This window comes from Microtus oregoni, unplaced genomic scaffold (assembly GCF_018167655.1).
Source record: "Microtus oregoni isolate MIOR12 unplaced genomic scaffold, Mior012 000044F_ref0000062, whole genome shotgun sequence".
Lineage (NCBI taxonomy): Eukaryota > Metazoa > Chordata > Mammalia > Rodentia > Cricetidae > Microtus > Microtus oregoni.
In genome coordinates, this window is record NW_024543218.1 from 6,226,277 (window position 1) to 6,246,412 (window position 20,136).

Here is a 20,136-nt window from a genome sequence, read left to right on the forward strand (position 1 = left end):
CCTAACTGTCCTAGAATTATCTCTGTAGACCAGGCTGGCCTCGAACTCACAGAAATCCTCCTGCCTCTGCCTCCCGAGTTCTGGGATTAAAGACGTGCACTACCACAGTCAAGCCTGTTAAGGTAACAATGTCTCATTACGACTAAGTCATACCTTCTTGTAGCGTGGCTGAAAATCCCACCTACAAATTGATACTGTTAGTTTCCCTATTTTCTTTCCTATATGGTTGCCTGGGTGACATGTTTGCTTCTAAGATTAAAAAGTAAATTATGGTATGTTTGATAATCACTAGCCTACAGAATTGTGCTTGAGGACTTTTATGTGCTATATTTATAACTTTATTTCTTTTGATGAGAAGGAGAAGATTGGAGATAATGGTATACACGTAAGAATGCTGTATCCATTAGCATCATAGGATTCCTAGAGGCTGGATTTAGCATTGTGTTTTCATAGGGCATCTTATTTCTAGTGTGTATGTGTGCGAAAGTGCTGTTTTATGTGAATGTGTATGTGCATTTGGAGGTCTGAGGTCACTCTAGGTATCCATATATATGTCTGTAGTTCCTCAGGGACCCTCTACATTTTTGTGTTTAATAGAGGTCAATTGATCTAGATTTTGTCAATTAGCCTAGGCTGGCTTGCCATCAAGCCCCAGGATCTGCCTGTCTTTACTTCCCCACTTTTGAGTTTACAAATGTTCCATTAAACCAGGTTTTAAAAATATGAGTCCTGGGGATTGAACTCAGGTACTTTTAAAAGATTTAAATATTATGCAAATGTTCAAATAGTGAGTTGAGATATTTACCAAAATAAGTTAAAAATTGCATGAAAACTCATTAAAGTTTGATAGTTGGAGTATAATATATACTAGATATAACTGATTTTTAATCTCTTTCATTGCTTATACCCACGTTAATAATCTGGAACACACTCCAAACATGTCACTCATGGTAAGCAAGGGGGGAAATGTTATCAAATGTGACCCCCAAGTGGCAGTTTAATGATAACTGTCTATGTAAAGGTAAGTGGATTTTTATGGTAAAAGGTTGTTAAGCAAGTATTGGTGCCAAGCAAATCCACTAAAAGCAGTGGAAATGAGCATTATACCCTGACAGCTTGAGGTGAAATTCTACTGTTTGTAGTCAGAAATACAACTTTATAGTGCAAACAGCATGGAAATGCACTGGACGCCAGAAAGCCAATCTCACTTTCCTTGTTCTCGAATGACTACTGCCTTTCACCGTCATATACGCTTCCCTTCCAGGTCTACCAAACAAGGTCGCCTGCGATTTGCTTCTCATCTCTTTGAGACAGGCTCTTACTGTCAGCTTAGCATTCACTTTGCATCAGAAATATTTCCCAGAGGCACAGGTCTCAAATGCTCTCTCCCCACCTGGTGGCTTTAGTTTGGAAGATGTGGAATCTTTAGGCAGTAGGACCTTCTTGGAGGAGACAGGGCCCTGAAAGAAGGTCCTAGAGTGGTCTTATTGATGGTGGATTTCCTGTCACTCTACATCCTCTCAGATTTGCGGTCAACTTCAGTGCTCTCCAAGAGTCCTCCATGACGTGGAACTTCTCAAAATGGACCCAAACAAACCCTTTCTCCCTTTAACTGTCTCATCACAGCACGAAGCAAGGTCATCAGAATTCTGGGATTACAAAAGTATGCCATAATCCTTTGCTCTAGAAGTTTATTTTGTTTTATGAGGCAGGGTTTCTCTGTGTAGCCCTGGCTCTCCTGGAACTCGCTCTGTAGACCAGACTGGCCTCGAACTCACAGAGATTCATCTGCTTCTGCCTCCCAAGTGCTGAGAATTTTTTTCCCCTAAGACAGGGTTTTTCTGTGTAACAGCCCTAGCTGTCCTGGAACTAGCTTTGTAGACCAGGCTGGCCTTTAACTCACAGAGATTAATCTGTTTCTGCCTCCCAAGTGCTGGGATTTCCAAGCTGTGTTTTCAGGCCTCCAAGGCAGCATTTCCCTCCGACATTTGTCAATCCTCTGCAGGGCTCGCTAGCTGCCGGCCAGATCAGACCTCACTGCCCTGGACATACACACTCATACAACACTCTCTCCTGACTGTGGTCATGGGATGAGGCGAGGAGAATCAAAAATTCAGACTCATGTGACGCGAAATGCCACGGGCACATTCCCTGATGCCATTGTGTCGCTGTTTGTTAGGCTCGAAGAGGGCGTGGGGACAAAAGGAACTCCTCTCTTCTAGGTGGCATTCTCCTGCTGGGACTACCGAAGCGCCAGGACCAGGAATCTGAGAGAAAATCTGAGATTTAGCCTTGTCGGGGAGGGAGGGGACTTCGGACCAGAATCGCTGTGGAGCCGGCGTCAGTCCGCGCTAGGCCACCGGCTGAGTCGTCGCGTGCCCACTGGTGCAGCACGAGCCGGGTCCCGGTCTGGTAGCGGCCCACGCGCCAGGGCGGGGCTGGGGTGAGCCGCTTTAAAGGCGCCCAGGCTGGTCCCGCCCCCGCCTCCCGTCATTGGCTGTCTCCGGCACGGCCTCGTTCCCATTGGAGGAGGGGGCGGGGCTGCGCGTGACAGGCGTGGGGCCTCACCTCCGCGGCCCCGGCCCCGCTGCGGAGCTGGCAGGCTCGCCCGCGCGCTAGTGCCGCGTCCCCGGGGAGGTCGCGCAGCGCCTGACTCCCACCCCGCGCGCGCTTCTCCGGTGCACGGCGGCGGGCGGGCGGGCGCGCGCACGAGGGCGGAGGTGGCCCGTGCGTGCGTGTGTGTCTGTGTGTGTGTGTGTCTGTGAGTGTGTGTGCGTGCGTGCACGCGCGCGTGGAACCGGGATACCGGGCGCGAATGCCCCATTGCCTTCCACACCCTGCCTGCTTCGCGGCTCCTGCCTCGGTCCCTCGCGCACCCGGGGGTGGCGTCCTGACAGAAAGCCGCGGGACACAGGTGTGCCAGGCGTGCGGGACCGCCGGAGACAAAGGGGGCGCGGAGGGGAGCCCGCCATGGCCTCCCGGAGCCTGGGGGGCCTGAGCGGGAGCCGCGGAGGCGGAGGCGGCGGTGGTAAGAAGAGCCTCAGCGCCCGCAATGCCGCGGTGGAGAGGAGGAACCTGATCACCGTGTGCAGGTGCGGGGCGGCGGGCGCGCGGGGGCGGAGGGGGGGAGGAAAGAAGGGAGGGAGCTGCTGGGGTCCGCAGCTGCGGCCTCTGCTCTCGTCGCGCCCCGCGTGTCTGCGGGCGAGCCGGGCTTCGTGGCGGGGCCGGGAGATGCGCTCCAAGATGCCGGGGACCTGCCTCCGGCTCTGGACCTCCTGCGGGAGGCTGCCTGGCCAGGGCCGGGGCGGAGCCGGGGAGAATCTGTTTTGACCGTGCGCTCTAGTGTCTGAGTAGGAGGGCGGAGGAAGGGCCAGCCGCGGCGGGAGGTCCTGAGGTCGCTCTGTTGCCCCCAAATCCGAGTGCGCTCTGCTCTATGGGTTTCTCTCGTTGGCCTGTGGTTTTGACGCCTTTCATTCCGCGCATATTCGTGAAGGATGTTTAAGTCTCATCAACTACAGTGCTGGTGATGCTTGGGCGACTGTGGAAGACACAGTCCCTTAGAAGATCTCCAGTCTTTTTATTCGAAGATCTGCCCTTCCTTAAAAGCTTCCTTATTGTAAATGTATCCCTTCCTCTAGGAAATATAGAAACAAATATCCACCGTCTATAAATTTAGAATTCAGAGAGAACTGATCTTGAAAAAGCTGATAAATTTTAACACTCATAAAATTTTAGGCATCCATTTCTTAGGAACCACTCAGCCAATAAGCTCTGTGAAAATTATTTTGTTCCTTCATCCTGTTTAATCATCAACCGGTGATACTTTTCTGATTATCAGGTAAATGATGAGATCTTTCCCTCCTCTGCGGTTTATGCATGAATTTCAAATTTTTTCCTTGTTTAGAATCATGTCTACCATTTTAAGCAGATTGTAGATATATGTAGTAGGAGTTATACTCAATATTTAATCAACGTTTTAAATGTTGGATTTAATGACTACTCATCTATCAGGAAGACCTTCACTCACAGTTTGCATTATAAAATAATAATATGGTAAAATAATATGGACTGTATTTCTTATTTGTGCTGTATAGAAAACAACCTTTTGGGACAGATAGGCTTTTTAAATTGAGGGAAATTTCTAAGTTAGGCACATAGAAAAATAAGCTAGGTGGATAATTTTGTCTTTAATAGATCTTAAAACGAAAAAATTTTTATTTTAAAGAAATGAGGGTAGTTCCAAAGCAGTTTTCAACTTAAACTGTGCTTCCTGTCATCATCAAAGCTCTGGCTGAGTTAAAGTTCTGGATAATTTGACATTGGAGATTGGAAGAAGTCGCTCTAGTGGAAGTGTAACTGAGTTCAGAGTAGATGCTACGGTTAACTAGTGTGATTGATGCCACCTCCCCATTTTCCTGTCATGGTGATAGAAAAGTATTGTAGCAGCTACATGTGTCAGATGCTCTGGAACCGGAGTTACAAACAATTGTGAGCTGCCTCATGGGTGCTGGGAATCAAACCACAGTCCTCCGGAACAACAGCCAGGTCTCAGAGCCATCTCTACAGCTCAAGCTTGTGTCTTTCCAGGCTGATGGAGTTCTTTCATCTTAGTTCAAAATGAAAATCGAATATTTCACCTTTCATTTATAATGTTATATAAAATACTAAAATACACATTTTTAAACATTTGTCAAACTTTTTTTTTTTTTTTTTGGTTTTTCGAGACAGGGTTTCTCTGTGGTTTTGGAGCCTGTCCTGAAGCTCTTGTAGACCAGGCTGGCCTCGAACTCACAGAGATCCGCCTGCCTCTGCCTCCCGAGAGTTGGGATTAAAGGCGTGCGCCACCACCTAAGTCAGTTCTTTCACTGCCTAGTTTTATGTCAGCTTGACCCAGGCTAGAGTCATCAAAGAGGAGGGAGCCTCTATTGAGAACAGTGCCTCTCTAAGATCCAGCTGTAGGCAGTCCTGTAGGGCATTTTCTTTTTCTTTTTTTTTGTTTTTTTGTTTTTTTTGTTTTGAGACAGGGTTTCTCTGTGGTTTTGGAGTCTGTCCTGGAACTATCTCTTGTAGACCAGGCTGGTCTCGAACTCACAGAGATCCACCTGCCTCTGCCTCCCGAGTGCTGGGATTAAAGGCGTGCGCCACCACTGCCCGGCATTTTCTTAATTGCTGATTGATGGGGGAGAACTCAGCCTATTGCGTGTGGCGCCACCCCTGGGCAGGTGGTCCTGAGTTCTATAAGAAATCGGACTGACCAAGCCGTGAGTAAGCCAATAGCAGCTCCCACCATGGCCTCTGCATCAGCTCCTGCCTCCAGGATCCTGCCTTGTGTGAATCCTGTCCAGACTCTGATGAACAGAGATTAGTGTAAACCAAATAAACCCTTTCCTCCCAAACTTTCTTTTTGGTCATGGCGTTTCACTGCATCAATAGAAACACCAACTAAGGCAGTAGTTAAAAGGCACTTCTCGTACAAAAAAAGTAATATATTTCCTGTCTTGTGGATAAAATTACAAGGGTGATTTAAGAAGATGGTAGAGATGGCTCAGCGGTTAAGAGCACTGCCTGCTCTTCTAAAGCTCCTGAGTTCAATTCCTGCAACCACATGGTGGCTCGCAACCATCTGTAGTGAGATCCAGTGCCTTCTAGAAGAGACCTGGTCAGTCGTCATCATCAACTTAGACCATGAAACCCAATATGGACAAGTTCAACAGAACTGCTTATACGGGCTGCTCGTGCATGCTTCAGCATTGCCAGGGCATAAATTTCATATTTTCAACTTCATATAATAAGTTAAGCAGGTTAGAGACAAATGATGATTTCATAATTAAAGTACTTTAATAACATAAAATAATATTTTCTATAGGTCAAATATTATTTCACACCGGTATTATTTCAAATTAGAACAGTACCACATTTCTTAAGTGTGCTCAAGGAATCAAGAGTTCATATTTTATATGTAACTAATATCCACTTCCAGCTTAAAATTCTTACCTCAACTGTACTACTTCATCTGTCAGCACTTACTATGGGATATAGTCTTCTATATAATTAAGCTTGTAAATTAAGACACAGTAAACAGTGGTTAGACATTTTAGATAAACGACTTAACAGAAGAAGCAATCTGCTTTCTTTAGAGAAGAATGTCATAACTACTGGTACCTATGTTCTGGATGAATGCATGCTCTGTACAGTGGCTGTCCTTGGAGACTCTTTAGGTACCTTAGTTTGGTTTCCTAAATGGCCCCATAAGACCTGTGCTTAGAGTTCTTTGTTTTTTGCCACTTGCTGTTTCTTCCTATTGATTTTGCTGTTGTTTCTTTAAGGTGTGCATCCAGAATCCCTTTTCTGTACACATTACATCTTGACTTGCTGACTATTGTTGTTGTGAATCAGGAAAGGGGATACCTAAATCTGAGCCCAGAGGCACAAGTTAGCTGAGAGAACTTTAGCAGTCTTAGCATTTTAGATATTCGTCAATCAATGGAAAGGTTTTTGCTCTTGAACTTTGTAAGTGTTCAAATGTAGGTATATGAACTTTTCCTGAATATATTGACAGCAATATCCTTTAATCACAATAACCTATTATTTGTTATTATTTGCTTGAGTTATGCACTGATTACTTCAGTTTTCATTGAGAGTTAAGATAAGCAATCACAGAGGCTCTTCTTGGTGCTCTTATCAGGATCAATGTGTATCATAAGTGTAGCCGAATTTGTGAAGACTTCTGTGAGAGAAGGACCGGTTTTATTTCTATGTCAACAGTTGCCTAATTCTAGGCAGTTGGCCCATTGGCATTTATTGGGCACAGGAAATGTAACTTACAACTTTATCTTTGTCTTAGATAGCTGATAGTGTTGAATTTGTGACCAATTTCTAAAAATATATGTGAACATTGTGATAATTCATTCAGCTCCACTATACCTCTACATTTCAAATGTAATTTAATGTATGTCTCTGCATGTGTGTACAAGGTCAGTCTCAGGTGTCATTCCTCAAATACTCTCTACCCTTATTTTGTGAAATAGGGTCACCAAGTAAGCTAAACTGGGGGGCTAGTGAGCCTCAGGGATCTTTCTGCCTCTGCCTCCCTAGCCCTAGGATTACAAATACACTGTGTCATGCCTGGGATTTTTGATTGCTTGTTTTTTTTTTTTTTTTTCGAGACAGGGTTTCTCTGTGGCTTTGGAGCCTGTCCTGGAACTAGCTCTGTAGACCAGGCTGGTCTCGAACTCACAGAGATCCGCCTGCCTCTGCCTCCGGAGTGCTGGGATTAAAGGCGTGCGCCACCATCGCCCAGCGCTTGTTTGTTTTTAACATGATTCTGCAGGTTGAACTAGCATGCTCTTGCTTACAAGTCACATACTATACTGACTGAGCTAGCTCCTCAGCCACTGAAAATTGTGTTGACTTAAAATATGCATGTTCAAAAGTTTGCATAGCATAAACATAGTACTCAGTGCATTTTTGTTCCTCCTATTTGTTGACTTTTTTAAACTCTACAATACGAAGAGAATTCCTTAATTATAAAGCCGTCTGTAAATTTCCTTCATGCTTAATTCTGACCAGTTTATTAAGTCTGCTTCCTCCCAAGTGATCAGATACTCTCATTTTCTTCTAAACCTCTGTTGTTTTGCTTTAGGCATTTATATCAACAATCCATTTGTAGATCCTTTGTATTTGTGGTGTTAAATGTGGGGCCCAGGATTAAATATTGTCCTTAAAAAATCAGTTGACCTAGTACCACTTATTGAAAAGATCATACTGTGTCTAATACCTTCAAATGTTACTTTTGCCTTAAATTAGGTCATAGGACCTTTCTGCTTCTGTTTCTGGGCTCTGTCTCTCATTTCATTAATCTATTTGTTTCTCTTTGAAGTTATATCATACTCTCTTAATAACTACTGCTTTTTGATAATCAAATTTCTAGCTCTGTGTTTGAAGATCATCCTACTCTTAGCCCTTTGTCAGCTAAATTGTGTAGTCTACTGATCAGTTTCCATGAAAAACAATCTGGGTGTTTAAAACTTTACAATTTTTAATATGCATATAACACATTTTAATCATTTCATGTGCTTCCATTACCCTGTCATATCCCTCTCATGCTCCCCACAGAACCTTCTACCCAAGAAATCCCCCTTGCGTTTATGTCATTTGTTTGATTGCTTTTTTTTGTTATGACTCATTAATTTATTTTTTTCTGGTTTGTCGAGACAGGGTTTCTCTGAAGCTTTGGTGCCTGTCCTTGGAACTAGCTCCTCGTAGACTAGGCTGGCCTTGAACTCACAGAGATCCTCCTGCCTCTGCTTCCCTGATTGCTGGGATTAAAGGTGTGCACCACCACAGCCTGCAGTGATCCATTGAATTTAGTTAAGATTGCTTTTATAAATGTGGATGGGCTGTAGTTAATTTGAATATGGACATATTAGCAATGGATTGACCACTGAGGAGAATGATACCCCCTCTCCCAGCAGCCATGAACTACCAATAGGAATCTGGGATTTTTCTTATGCTTGCACTTATTCGATAAATCAGTTTTTTGGTAAACTTTTATATCTATAATATTAAGACATATATATTCAATAAACACAGTAAATGCTTTTCTATATTTAAATATTATGTTTCTCAGAAATAGATATGACGTTAGGATATATAGGCATGATAAATCTCTTGTCAAATTTATTCTTGTATACTGGATATATTTTTATATTAATATAACCAAAACCTTTTGCTGGTATGAAGACACACAATTGTTCTTTAAACATAACAGACTTGAATCCATGGTCTCCACCAGATTTACTTATTAATTCTAGCGGCTTTTCTGCAGTTTAAAAAGATTGGCACGTGTCAGTTCCTCACTTTCAATCGCTCTCCGCTTTCCTGATCTCCATCCTCACCGCACTGGCTAGGATGCCTCACAGTCTTAAGAGATTTCATGGCTTCAGTGGGCGTTCGCAGCAGATTTTCCTTCTCTACTATTTCTAGAATCCTAGGATTTTAAAGTAGGTACCGAATACTATGTTGTTGTCAAATGCTCTTTTTTTTTCCCCTGACAAGATTAAACACGATGCCTACTCCTTTTTCCTGTTCATGTAATAAATTCTGTTGTTTGACTTTTACATGTCAGATTGCTTTGGAATAAAGCACCAGTGGGTAGATTATATATTTGAAATTTCTGTGCATTTAGCTGAGGTAATATTTGGGTTTTTACATATTTACTCATGGGAGAGATTGGTCTATACTTATCCTTTCTTGTTATATGGTCATCTAGTTTTAATAAGAGTACCTTGTCTTTTTCCCCCTGTTCTACATAGTTTTTGTAAGGATGATATTCTTTAATATACAGGACAATTATCTAGACCACAAATTTCTTTGTGGAGATAAAAAAAAATTCTGTGGGAAAATTAGTAACAGATTTACTTTATTTGATAGGTAGTAACAATTCAGATTTTTGGTTTCTTTTCATCATTTCTTGCAATTTGGGGGGGGGGGGCGAAATAAGTTTCTATATCATCACATGTATTCGGGTTTCTCTTAGTGTCTTCTTATTTTTTCTGTTTGAGGCAGGACGTTGATATATATGTATCCTAGGCACCTTAGACTCGGAATCTGCCTGCCTCAGGATCTCCCGAGTGCTAGAGTACTAATGCCTTGTTATTGTTTAAACGTGTGTAGAGCTTTTCTAGTTTCAATCCTGAAATGGTATCTTCCTCGCTGATTCCCTGGCTAAGGCTTTATAGATGGTATTGATCTTTTTTCACAGAATCATCTTCAGATTTTGTTTATTTTCTCTGTCCTATCATAGATTTTTTTTAAAAAAATAGTTCTTTAATTTTTCAGGTAAAGTTATTCTAGTTACCTTTCACCAACTGTTTTAAACTTAATTCTGTACTGAAAATACTATATTCTGAAGGACTTCAAGCATTTGGAATTTCATTGGTGGTTGCGTTATGACCTAACATATGGCTGGTTTCCATGAGTGATTTCTGTGTATTTGCACGTTCTGTTGATTGTTTTGTACACGGCATCTATGTCTAGTGTGTTGTGCCATTCATAACTTGCCTATCCTTACTAGTTTTCGTGTACTTAATAATATGGGAGAGGTACCTGAGTTTATATCTATTTTTCCATGTTACACACACACTATATATATACATATATATGTATGTATATGTATATATGCTGTATTACTATATATTTGCTGTATTACTGGGTGTGTATTTAGAACTGAAATTTTAAAAAAAGATTTGTGTATTTTTATGTGCATTAATATTTAGCCTGCATGTATGTCTGTGTGAGTGTGCATATCCTCTGGGACTGGAGTTACAGACAGTTGTGAGCCGCCATGTGGATACTGGAATTGAACCTGGGTCGCCTGGAAGAGCAGTCAGTGCTCTTAACTGCTGAGCCATCTCTCTAGCCCTAGAATAGTGAGTATACTGTGTTTATAATTCTAATCTTTTCCTTGTTACTTGATGCATTTGTCATCAAGATATATCCCTTTATCTCTCTAACAAAACTATTTCCTTCATGGTTACTTTGTCAATTGCTAAAATTGTCATAGCTGTAGTTATGATTTGTATATCTTTGTCTGTACTTTTACTTGTTCTGGTATTATATTTAAAAGTTTTCTTGTAGGATGAGAAAGTTTTGTTTTTGTGTGTGGTGTGGGGCGTCAAGAAGCTATGTGAGTGCTCCCAGTCTGAACTGACTTCCAAGCTTAATGAACAGCATACGATGGAATTCCGCATTTTATCTAGTCTGGTAGATTTTTATGTAGGGTTCTTAGCTTACTTACATCTAATGTTATCATTATATTTGAATTTTTAAACTTTTTTATACTTTATCTTTCATATTAGTAAAGGACTTTTAGAGTTCCATTTGTCTACTGCTGTAGTTTCTGTCAGCATGTTAGTTACATGTCATTTTGCCTTTCCTATGTATATATTTAATTTACATTCCTTTGGAATGAATATTAAAACAGCTTAAAATTTTAATGCATTTTATAAACCCCACAAGACATGTCTGTCTAACATCAGATGAAAACACATGACTTATTTTTAGGGTACAGTAACAGACTAGATGCCCCCCCCCCCCGAACTCCTTAAATGAGAAGAGTCAGAGAGGTAAAGGGAAGCTAGATCCTGAAGGGAGAAAGAAAGGATGAGACAGAACAATGGTGTCCATCACTCCAACTTGACCTGGGGAGGAGGACAAAGTAGAGGACCTCTGGGGAAAATGGACAGCGCCATTTCTACCTCAGTTCTCAAAAGCCTTAAATCTAGGGTATGTGTCTCGGGAGGGCTGGGGTTGGTGTGTGACTCCTGTGGAGCCAGTGTTAGAAAAGAGGTGGAGTGCATCGATTGTCGTCTATCTCAGAGTGTTAATCAGACGCCGTCTCGCGAGAAGGCCTCTGATCTGAGAATGCCCTTTGCTGGGACCTGAGAGGAGTGAGCAGTCAGGTCAGCAGTCTGACACCCTGCCACAGCGTTCGGTTGAGAGACTGCTGCGAGAGGCAGTCTTAGAAAAGGGAAGGTTTGGACAGGGATCATCTCTCCATAGCAACTCCACCCCTTCGGACTGAAGAGCAAGGTCAGTGACTCCATCCAAAGATTAGCACAATATACTACAGATTACTGTGGAAACTGAGAGCGTCACGCCTGCACCTAGTAATTGCTTTCCTCCAAAGCTGTCTCCCTGTTACTTGTTTGCTTTGAGGAAGGACTGTGAGCTCTATCCCTTGTCCAGGGGGTTGCCCAGTATCTCATTTCCTCCTAGATGCAGGTGGACACTGAAAGAACTGATACTGTCTTAGGATTTCTGTTGCTGTGAAGAGTCACCATGACCACAGCATGATGCCACACAGGCCGACATGGTGTTGGAGAGGTAGCTGAGAATTCTACATCCAGATTGGCAGGCAGCAGGAAGAGACAATGAACCAGGCCCCGCTTGACCTTCTGAAACCTCATAATTGACCCACCAGTGACATACTTTCTCCAACAAGGCCACACCTCCTAATAGTGCTTCTTCCTGATGAGCAAGCATTCAGTTCTATGAGCCTATGGGGACCATTCCTATTCAGACCACCACATTTCAATCCCTGGCCCCAATGGCCTTGTAGCCCATAATGAAAAACTGCATTCAGTCCAACTTCAGAAGTCCCTGTAGTGTATAACAGTCTCAACACTGTTTAAAAGTACAAAGTTTCTATGTAATTTAGGAGCCTATCCTGGAACTAGCTCTTGTAGACCAGGCTGGCCTCTTCCTCCCGAGTGCTGGGATTAAAGGCGTATGCCACTATCGCCCCGCTAAAAAAAAAAAAAGTACAAAGTTTAAAGTTTCTTCTGAGAGTCTTGCAGTCTCTTAATTCTAAACCCCTGCAAAATTAAAATGAAAAAGCATATAACATACTTCTAACATATGATGGCATGGGAGATATACATTACCATTCTAAAATGTAGAGAAGGGAGCATAATAGCAAGCAAATACTGAATAAAAGCAAGACCAGTTGGGCAAATTCCAAACTCTGCATTTCCATGTCTGACATCAAAATGCTCTCTCTCTACATCTGCAACTCTGTTCAGTTTGTTGACCACAACACACTTCCCTCTCTTGGGCTAGTTCTGCTCCCTGTTAGCAGCTCTCCTTGGCAGGTATCCTATGGGTGGCATTTCCAACATCTTGGGGTCGCCAAGGCAATCCAGATTCATTTTCATAGTTTCACACAATGGTTTCTCTGAGCCTCCATGCAGGAACATCCTTGACACAGGCCTGGCCTCAGCAATTTTCCTTAGCCTTGGAGGGAGATTCCATATCTTTTTCTTGTATCCTGGACTCTAAAGCCAGAACCCTGTGACTGGACCTCCCAAGTTCTGCTGCTTGCTGGGGCTGGAGCATGGCCCCTTCATTCAAATACATTTTCACAAGTTTTCTGTTTTTGATGTTTTTTTTTTTAAATTTATTTACTTTGCTGCCTAATCTTGGCTGTCCTGAAACTTGCTCTGCAGACTAGAGTAGCCTTGAAATCAGATCTCCACCTGCCTCTGCTTCTTCACAAGTGCTGGGATTAAATGTGTGAGCCACCCCAACTAGTCCTAAACTTTCTTTAATTTCTTTTTACAAGTAGGAAGCTTATTTGGGAGGGGTCTGGCCCTGAGGTCACCACTCCTTTTATTCCTTCTAATATCAGGCTTTTCTTTAGACATTTTATCTCTTTGAGCACTGGACTTATCTCTTCTTCCGGTGCTCTTTTTCTCTTTCTCCTGTACATTTTGTATTTTTCCTTGCTCAGCATGCTCCTGATCATTATAGGTGTTCATAAGAGTAGCCATTAATAGTCACATGACAGAGTCAATACTAAGCTCTCTTGATACCTCCTCTCCCAAAACTTTTTTTTTTTTTTTGGTTTTTCGAGACAGGGTTTCTCTGTGGCTTTGGAGCCTGTCCTGGAACTAGCTCTGTAGACCAGGCTGGTCTCGAACTCACAGAGATCCTCCCGAATGCTGGGATTAAAGGTGTGCGCCACCAACGCCCGGCCCAAAACTCTTCAATTTGGCCTCAGACAGATTTTTTTTTGATAAGAGCAAAAAGCAAACATATTCTTCACCAAAATATCATAAGAACTATCTCTGGGCCACTTATTAATATTCTTCCCCTCTGAAACCTTTGCGCTGGGCTGTCATAATCTACATTGCTCAAAACACCGCTGTCTTCCTTGCTTCTACTAGTATGTCCCATTAAACCCTGCTTAAAGCATTCAACTGCTTTCCTAATCCAAAGTCCCATAGTCCACATTTGACCAACAAGGAACATAGTCTGGCCTGTCGTAGAAACACCCCACTCCTGGTACCAACTTCTGTCTTAGTGTCCCCTTGCTTGAAGAGACTTTATGACCCTGACAGCTCTATAAAGGAAAAGATTTAATTGGAGCTGGCTTACAAGTTTGGAGGTTTAGTCCATTATCTTCATGGTGGGAAGCATGGTGGCCTGCAAACAAACATGGTGCTGGAGCTGAGAGTTCTACATCTGGCAGGTGGCAAGAAGAGAGAGACTACTGGGCTGGGTTGAGCTTTTGAAACCTCACAGCCCACCCACAGTGACACACTTCCTTCAACAAGGCCACACCTCCTAGTAGTGCCACTCCTGGTGATCTAGCAATCAAAACGGTGAACCTACTGGGGTCATTCCTATTCAGACCACCACAGGACCACAGAGAGGTAATATGGTAGATTCCAATTTTAGCCCCCCACATTTCATCTGGTGAATTCCAATATTAGACACAGAAGTGTCTCTAAAATGTTAAACTTTTTGGTATTTTTACTGTACTTTTACTTTTTTTTTTTTTTAAAAAAAGGATTTATTTTTGTTTAATGTTTCTGAGAGAAGCAGGCAGAGAGAGACAGAGGGGGAGGAAGAGAGAGAGAGTTAGAATGAATGGGTGTGCCTGCTATGAAGGCCAGAGAACTCAGAGAGAGAGAGAGAGAGAGAGAGAGAGAGAGAGAGAGAGAGAATATGAAAATGAGAATGACAATGAATGGGTGTGCCTGCTATGAAGGCCAGAGGGGAACTCCCAGAGTCTTTTCTCTCCTACCACCTTGGTTCCGTGGCAGGGTCTCTAGTTTCTGGCTAATTCTCCTGTCTCGGGCCTTCCATTGTAGCATAGGAGTGCTGGGGCTGGGATTACAGAGGTGAACCATCAGGTCAGGCTGTTTTGCATAGATGCATTTCATTGGATGCTGGGGATCCAACTTAGATGTCAGGGTTGAGCTGTCTTGCTGATGCCTTTCACTATTTTTAAAAAATATTTTAACGGGAGGTGGAAGATGGCTCAGTGCTTAAGGGGATTTACTGTTCTTGCAGAGGATCTCGGTCCAGTTCCCAGCAGCCACAGAGCAGCTCACAGCTGTCTGTAACTCCAGTTCTAGGGATCTGACACCCACTTCTGGCCTCCGTGGGCACCTGGTGTGCATGTGGTACATATATACATATATATGCATGCAGGCAAAACGCTCATATCCATAAAATAAAAAAATCTTTAAAAAGATTTCATGTTTAATATTCTTAATTTATGTACTTTTCCTTTATTTTTTGATTTCTTGGTCCTTTCCTTGTCCTCGACATTCTTTTCCTTTTCTTTTTTCTTTTGTTTAGTGCTGTTTTATATATTTCCATTTTCCTATCTCTTCCTTGGTTTTGTTTTTTATTATTAACACTTGTACATTTATTAACTTTTAACTTTATGGTGTGCATTATTTTTCTACTTTTCTGTGGTTTTTGGTATCATAGTGGCTGTAATAAATTAAAAAATTGTTAGTGATATATATGTGTAGTATATGCTCACATGTGCCAGGCCCGTGTGGAGGGAGAAAGATGGCAAGTGTTCTGCTCTGTGGTCCTCCACTTCATGCGCTTGGGACAGGGTGTTCCACGGAGCCTGGAATTAGACTGCCACCAGCAAGCTCCAGAATCCTGTCCTGGCTTCATAGGCCCAGCTTTAATGTGGGTGTTGGTATCCAAGATCAGGCTCTCTCATACTTGAGCTGTAAGTGATTTAACCTATTTAGTCATTTCTCCAGTAACCTAACCAGATTTTTGTTTGTTTGTTTGTTTTTTGTTTTTGTTTTTTGAGACAGGGTTTCTCTGTAGCTTCGGAGCCTGTCCTGGAACTAGCTCTTGTAGGCCAGGCTAGCGTCAAACTCTTAGAGATCCGCCTACCTCTGCCTCCCGAATGCTGGGATTAAAGGCGTGTGCCGCCGCCACCCGGCCTAAGCAGTTCCTCTTAATAATATATACTTTTTTTAATTTTTGAAATTATAATCATATCATTTCCCCCCTCCCTTTTCTTTCTTCAACTTCTCTGTGGACTATCCTTGCTCTCTCTGGAATTCATGGTCTCTTTTTCTTTAGTTGTTGTGTTACACACACACACACACACACACACACCCCTAAATGCATAACTACAACCTGCTCGGTCCATACAGTCCATACTTCTATATGGTCTCTGGACTGGTCATGTGGTATATGTTTTCTTGTATTCCAATTCTAAATTTGCCTTGGAGGTGTACTATGGTAATTTGTTTTTTCCACTTTGAGTGGTACTAAGAATTGAAGTCTCGAAAGAAGAATGTTCATTAAGCGGAGCCCCAGAAGAGAAACCTATCCAAATAGAGACATAGAAACAGAAAAAATATAAAAACAGAAGGCGCTGACTATTCCAGTATGTCATAACACTTCAGTAACTGAATCCAAATAGATAGGAATGAAAAACGGACAAAAAACTCAAAAGTCTGATTTAAAATAATCAGTTAACTCAAAGTCACATGATATATATAATCACATGAATATAGAAGTCAATTGGAACCTTTATGAGAATTTCAGCAATCAGGATGAGAAATAGAATATTCTAAATGACAAAGATGAGAAAAGATGGTCGCAATATTTATGTGACTGTGTTACAATGAAAGCTTTTTGAAAACCAGAAGCAGAGGACTGGAGAGATGGCTCAGTGGTTAAGGGTGTCGCTGCTCTTGGAGGGAGAAGACCAGGGTTCGATTTCCATCACCCACATGATGGCTAACGGTTGTATATAACTCCAGTTTCAAGGTATCCTCTTCTGGCCTTCTCATGTACTAGGGGCACATGCAGTGCATATCCATACATTCATGTACATAAAATAAAAATAAATCTTAAAAAGTCCCAGAGATCTTTTCAGTTGAATTTAGCATGTGCATTATAGTTTGTTTATCTCTGCTTAAGGGATACGTGGGAAGCATGTTTTCATCAAAATCTTTTTCTTGGTAGATTAAAATAAAAAAAAGTGGCAGAGAATTCTTAACATTGTTGCTTGAGGAGGAAAAAAATGGGAGTTCTTAGATAATATCTGCCATGAAATATAAAAAAGGAAAGTTAGCTGTATTTGAGCAGTTATCTCCAGGTATTATGCTTACTGTTTTATATTAGTTTGCTGTGCTTTATAGCTTGTCATCGTGTATGTGCACGAGTGTAGGGTGTAGTGCATATGTGTGCATGTGCATATGGGGGCCAGAGACTGAAGTCGTGTCTCTTCTATTGACTGAAGTCAAGTGTCTCTTCTATTGCTCCCATTTTTTAAAAAAATTATTAAAGAAAAATGCTCTCACAGAACCTGAAGCTTAGCAGTTATGTTAGACTGGCCCGCAAGCCCCAGGGGTCTTCCTGTCTTTGCCTCCTAGCACTGGGATACAGGCATGTATGACTGCGCCAGGTTTCACATGTGGACGGGGGGGTCGAACTCAGGTCTTGTGTGGAAAGCACTTTACCCATCAAGTCTCTCTCTAGCATCTCTCGACAGCCATTTCCTTGTTGATTATTTGAGAGTGGAAATTGCTTTTTTCCAAAAGAGGCTGTAGTTACTCTGCTTGTATGAACTTCAGGAAATTTAGTATGAAATGGTAGAAGAAACAACTCTTATCTTTGAATTTGTACACCCTTTATTAATAGTGACAGTCATGGGCGTGTGAGATGGCTCCCGTGGTGAAGGTACTTGCTGTCTGGAGAGCAATAGGGGAAGTTCATCAAACTGTCAGGGATCAAGCTACGTTCTAATCCAGCTTCTTGGTGAAACATACCTTGTCATCATTATTTCAGAATGTGTCCAATTGGCTCCATGGTGCACGTTACTGTTTCAAGTGACATCCTTTTCTTCTACTCAAGTCAGCAATGGGGCAGAGGTGAGAGGCAGGGGAAAGGGTGGCGAGATGCCATTTCCTAAGTATGGCATGGCCATGCGATTGTAAAGCCCCATCAGTTACGCCTACTGGCCTTGGTCACATATACCTAACAGATTCTAGGAGAGGAAGTGTTATTTCAGATTGCGTGCCCACCAGCTCTAGTGGGTAGTTCTAAACCATAAATCTGGAAGGAGATGTGGGGAATAAGAGGGGCTGGCGAGGGTGGGAAGGAAATAAGAGAGAGTGGGGGTGGGTAGTAACCAGAACGCATTATATACATGTATAAAAGAATCAGAAATTCTGTTAATAGAGGAAAGATAAAATAGCCGCTTTCCAAGATCAAGATAAGCACCTCTAGGAACTTAGCAGAGGTGCATGCATTAATGTCACCGAGAAGGTGGTTCTGATAGAAAAGAGGGAGTTGTCCCAAAGGAAGTGACCCTGACAACACTTCATATTAAGGACCTGTCAGAGATGTTTCATTGGAGTAAGGAATGCAGGGTGGAGAGTTGCCGCCCGTCGGGTAGCTGACTTCATCTGGTTTAGCACTAGGTGTTTGTGCTGAGTGGAGATGCTAACTCGGGGAGAACTGGTGTGGTCGTTATGGGATCTTGCTTTGTCGATCGGTGCTCGTGAGAGATGCCAACATTACAGCTTTGCCACCTCACTTTCAAACACTTTTGTAACTGGCAAACACGACAAACCCTGTCTCTACTTTATGGAAAGGGAATCCCCTTCATTATTGCTGAAGAGAGGAGACACTAGCAGCCAAACAGTGAACGAAATGGTCTCTAAGTAACGTGGGAGAGAGGATTCTACTCTTTACATTAAGTCTCTATAGCATATGCATTCGAGTGTTTGTATGGCATTCAAGAGAAAGACCTGATTCAAATACAGAAGGGAGTAGGAGAGTTTACCAAGGTCAGACAGGAGAAGACCGAGACAAAGTAAGGAAATTTAATTCTCAGTGTTTCCAATATTTTAAGTTACAATATTCTATACTAAGCGATTTTGTTTTTCATTTTTCTATAATTAGCTAATTAGAGAATTTTTAATAGTTTGACAAAACAAAAATTTATAAAGATCACAGCAAATGTAATTTTTTTTTCTACTAAGATGATTTCTGTGTGGTTTCTGCTTTTTCTTAGCTAGGGTCATGAGAAAACAGCATGACCAAAGCAACTCGGGGAATAAAAAGGGTTTATTTCAGCTGACAGCTTCACATCACGGTCCACCATTGAAGACAGCACAGGAACTCAAACAAGGCAGGAAACTAGAGACAGCAACTGATGCAGAGGCCGTGGAGGGGAGCTGCTCACTGGCTTGCTCCTTATGGCTTATTCAGCCTGCTTTCTTATAGAACCCAGGATCAGCAGCCCAGGGATGGCTGAACCAGCAGTGGACTGGGCCCTCACCTCGGTCACTAATTAAGAAACTGCTTGCCTATAGGCCAGCGTGGTAGGAGCATTTTCTTAGCTGAGGAGCCTTCTTCCCAAATGACTCTAGCCTGTGCCAAGTTGACATAAAACTTGCCCATACATGCTCACACTCATTTTTGCAGCTTTCTGTCACTATGCTAAGAACAAGTTTTGTTTAAAAAAATTGCTGTTTAGTTTTTTGAGAGTATCATATAATTACTTAATTTTCCCATTTCCTCTCTCCAACACCCCCCCCATATACCATTCCTTGATCTTTTTCAAATTCATGAAAATGTTGTCAATTAAAAATTCATCTGTATTAGTTACTTTTCTATTGTTATGTTGAAACACCATGACTGAGGTAATTTATGAAGAAAGAATGTATTTGGGCCTATGGTTCCAGAGTGGAGGCATAGCAGCAGAGCCGGATGCTAAGGAGCTTCAAGATGCAGGGAACCCAGAGAGCTTACTTGAAATGGTGTGGATTTTTAAATTCTCAAGGGCCACCTCCAGTAGCCTGTTTTCTCCAACAAGACCACACTTCCTAAGCCTTTTCAGACAGCTCCACCAACTGGAGATCACATGCCTGAGACTCCGGGTTTTCTCAAACTACTATGTATCCCTAGACAATAAAATACTATAGCCTGCCTGCTTTTCCAAACTGCTCAGAATATTTCTGTTCATGGCAGTTAGGCAAAATCATCTAACACTGTTGTTTTCTAAGGAATAGTCTTAAATACTTAGGGTCGTGAAGCAGCTTAGTGGACATAGGCACTGGCTGCTGGCTGTGATGAGCTGAGTTCAGTTCACAAGACCCACGTGATCGAACAATAAAGCTGACTCGTCAGGTTGTCCTCTGACCTCCACATGCGTGTTGTCCTGTGACCTCCACATGCGTGTTGTCCTGTGACCTCCACATGCGTGTCCTCTGACCTCCACATGCGTGTTGTCCTCTGACCTCCACATGCATGTTGTCCTCTGACCTCCACATGCATGTTGTCCTCTGACCT

The 20,136-nt window shown here is 42.5% G+C and overlaps 1 protein-coding gene across 2 annotated transcripts in view; it reads left to right on the forward strand.

Annotated features, from left to right (window-relative positions):
* The first annotated feature begins 2,584 nt into the window (after nucleotides 1-2,584).
* LOC121434765 (RUN domain-containing protein 3B) overlaps nucleotides 2,585-20,136 on the forward strand; it is a 158,332-nt gene continuing 140,780 nt past the window's right edge. For both annotated transcript variants that reach the window (XM_041633726.1, XM_041633727.1), the window contains exon 1: nucleotides 2,585-3,092. In XM_041633726.1, the coding sequence (XP_041489660.1) occupies nucleotides 2,971-3,092 (122 nt within the window). In that variant the 5' untranslated portion in view covers nucleotides 2,585-2,970. The remainder of the gene's footprint in view (nucleotides 3,093-20,136) is intronic.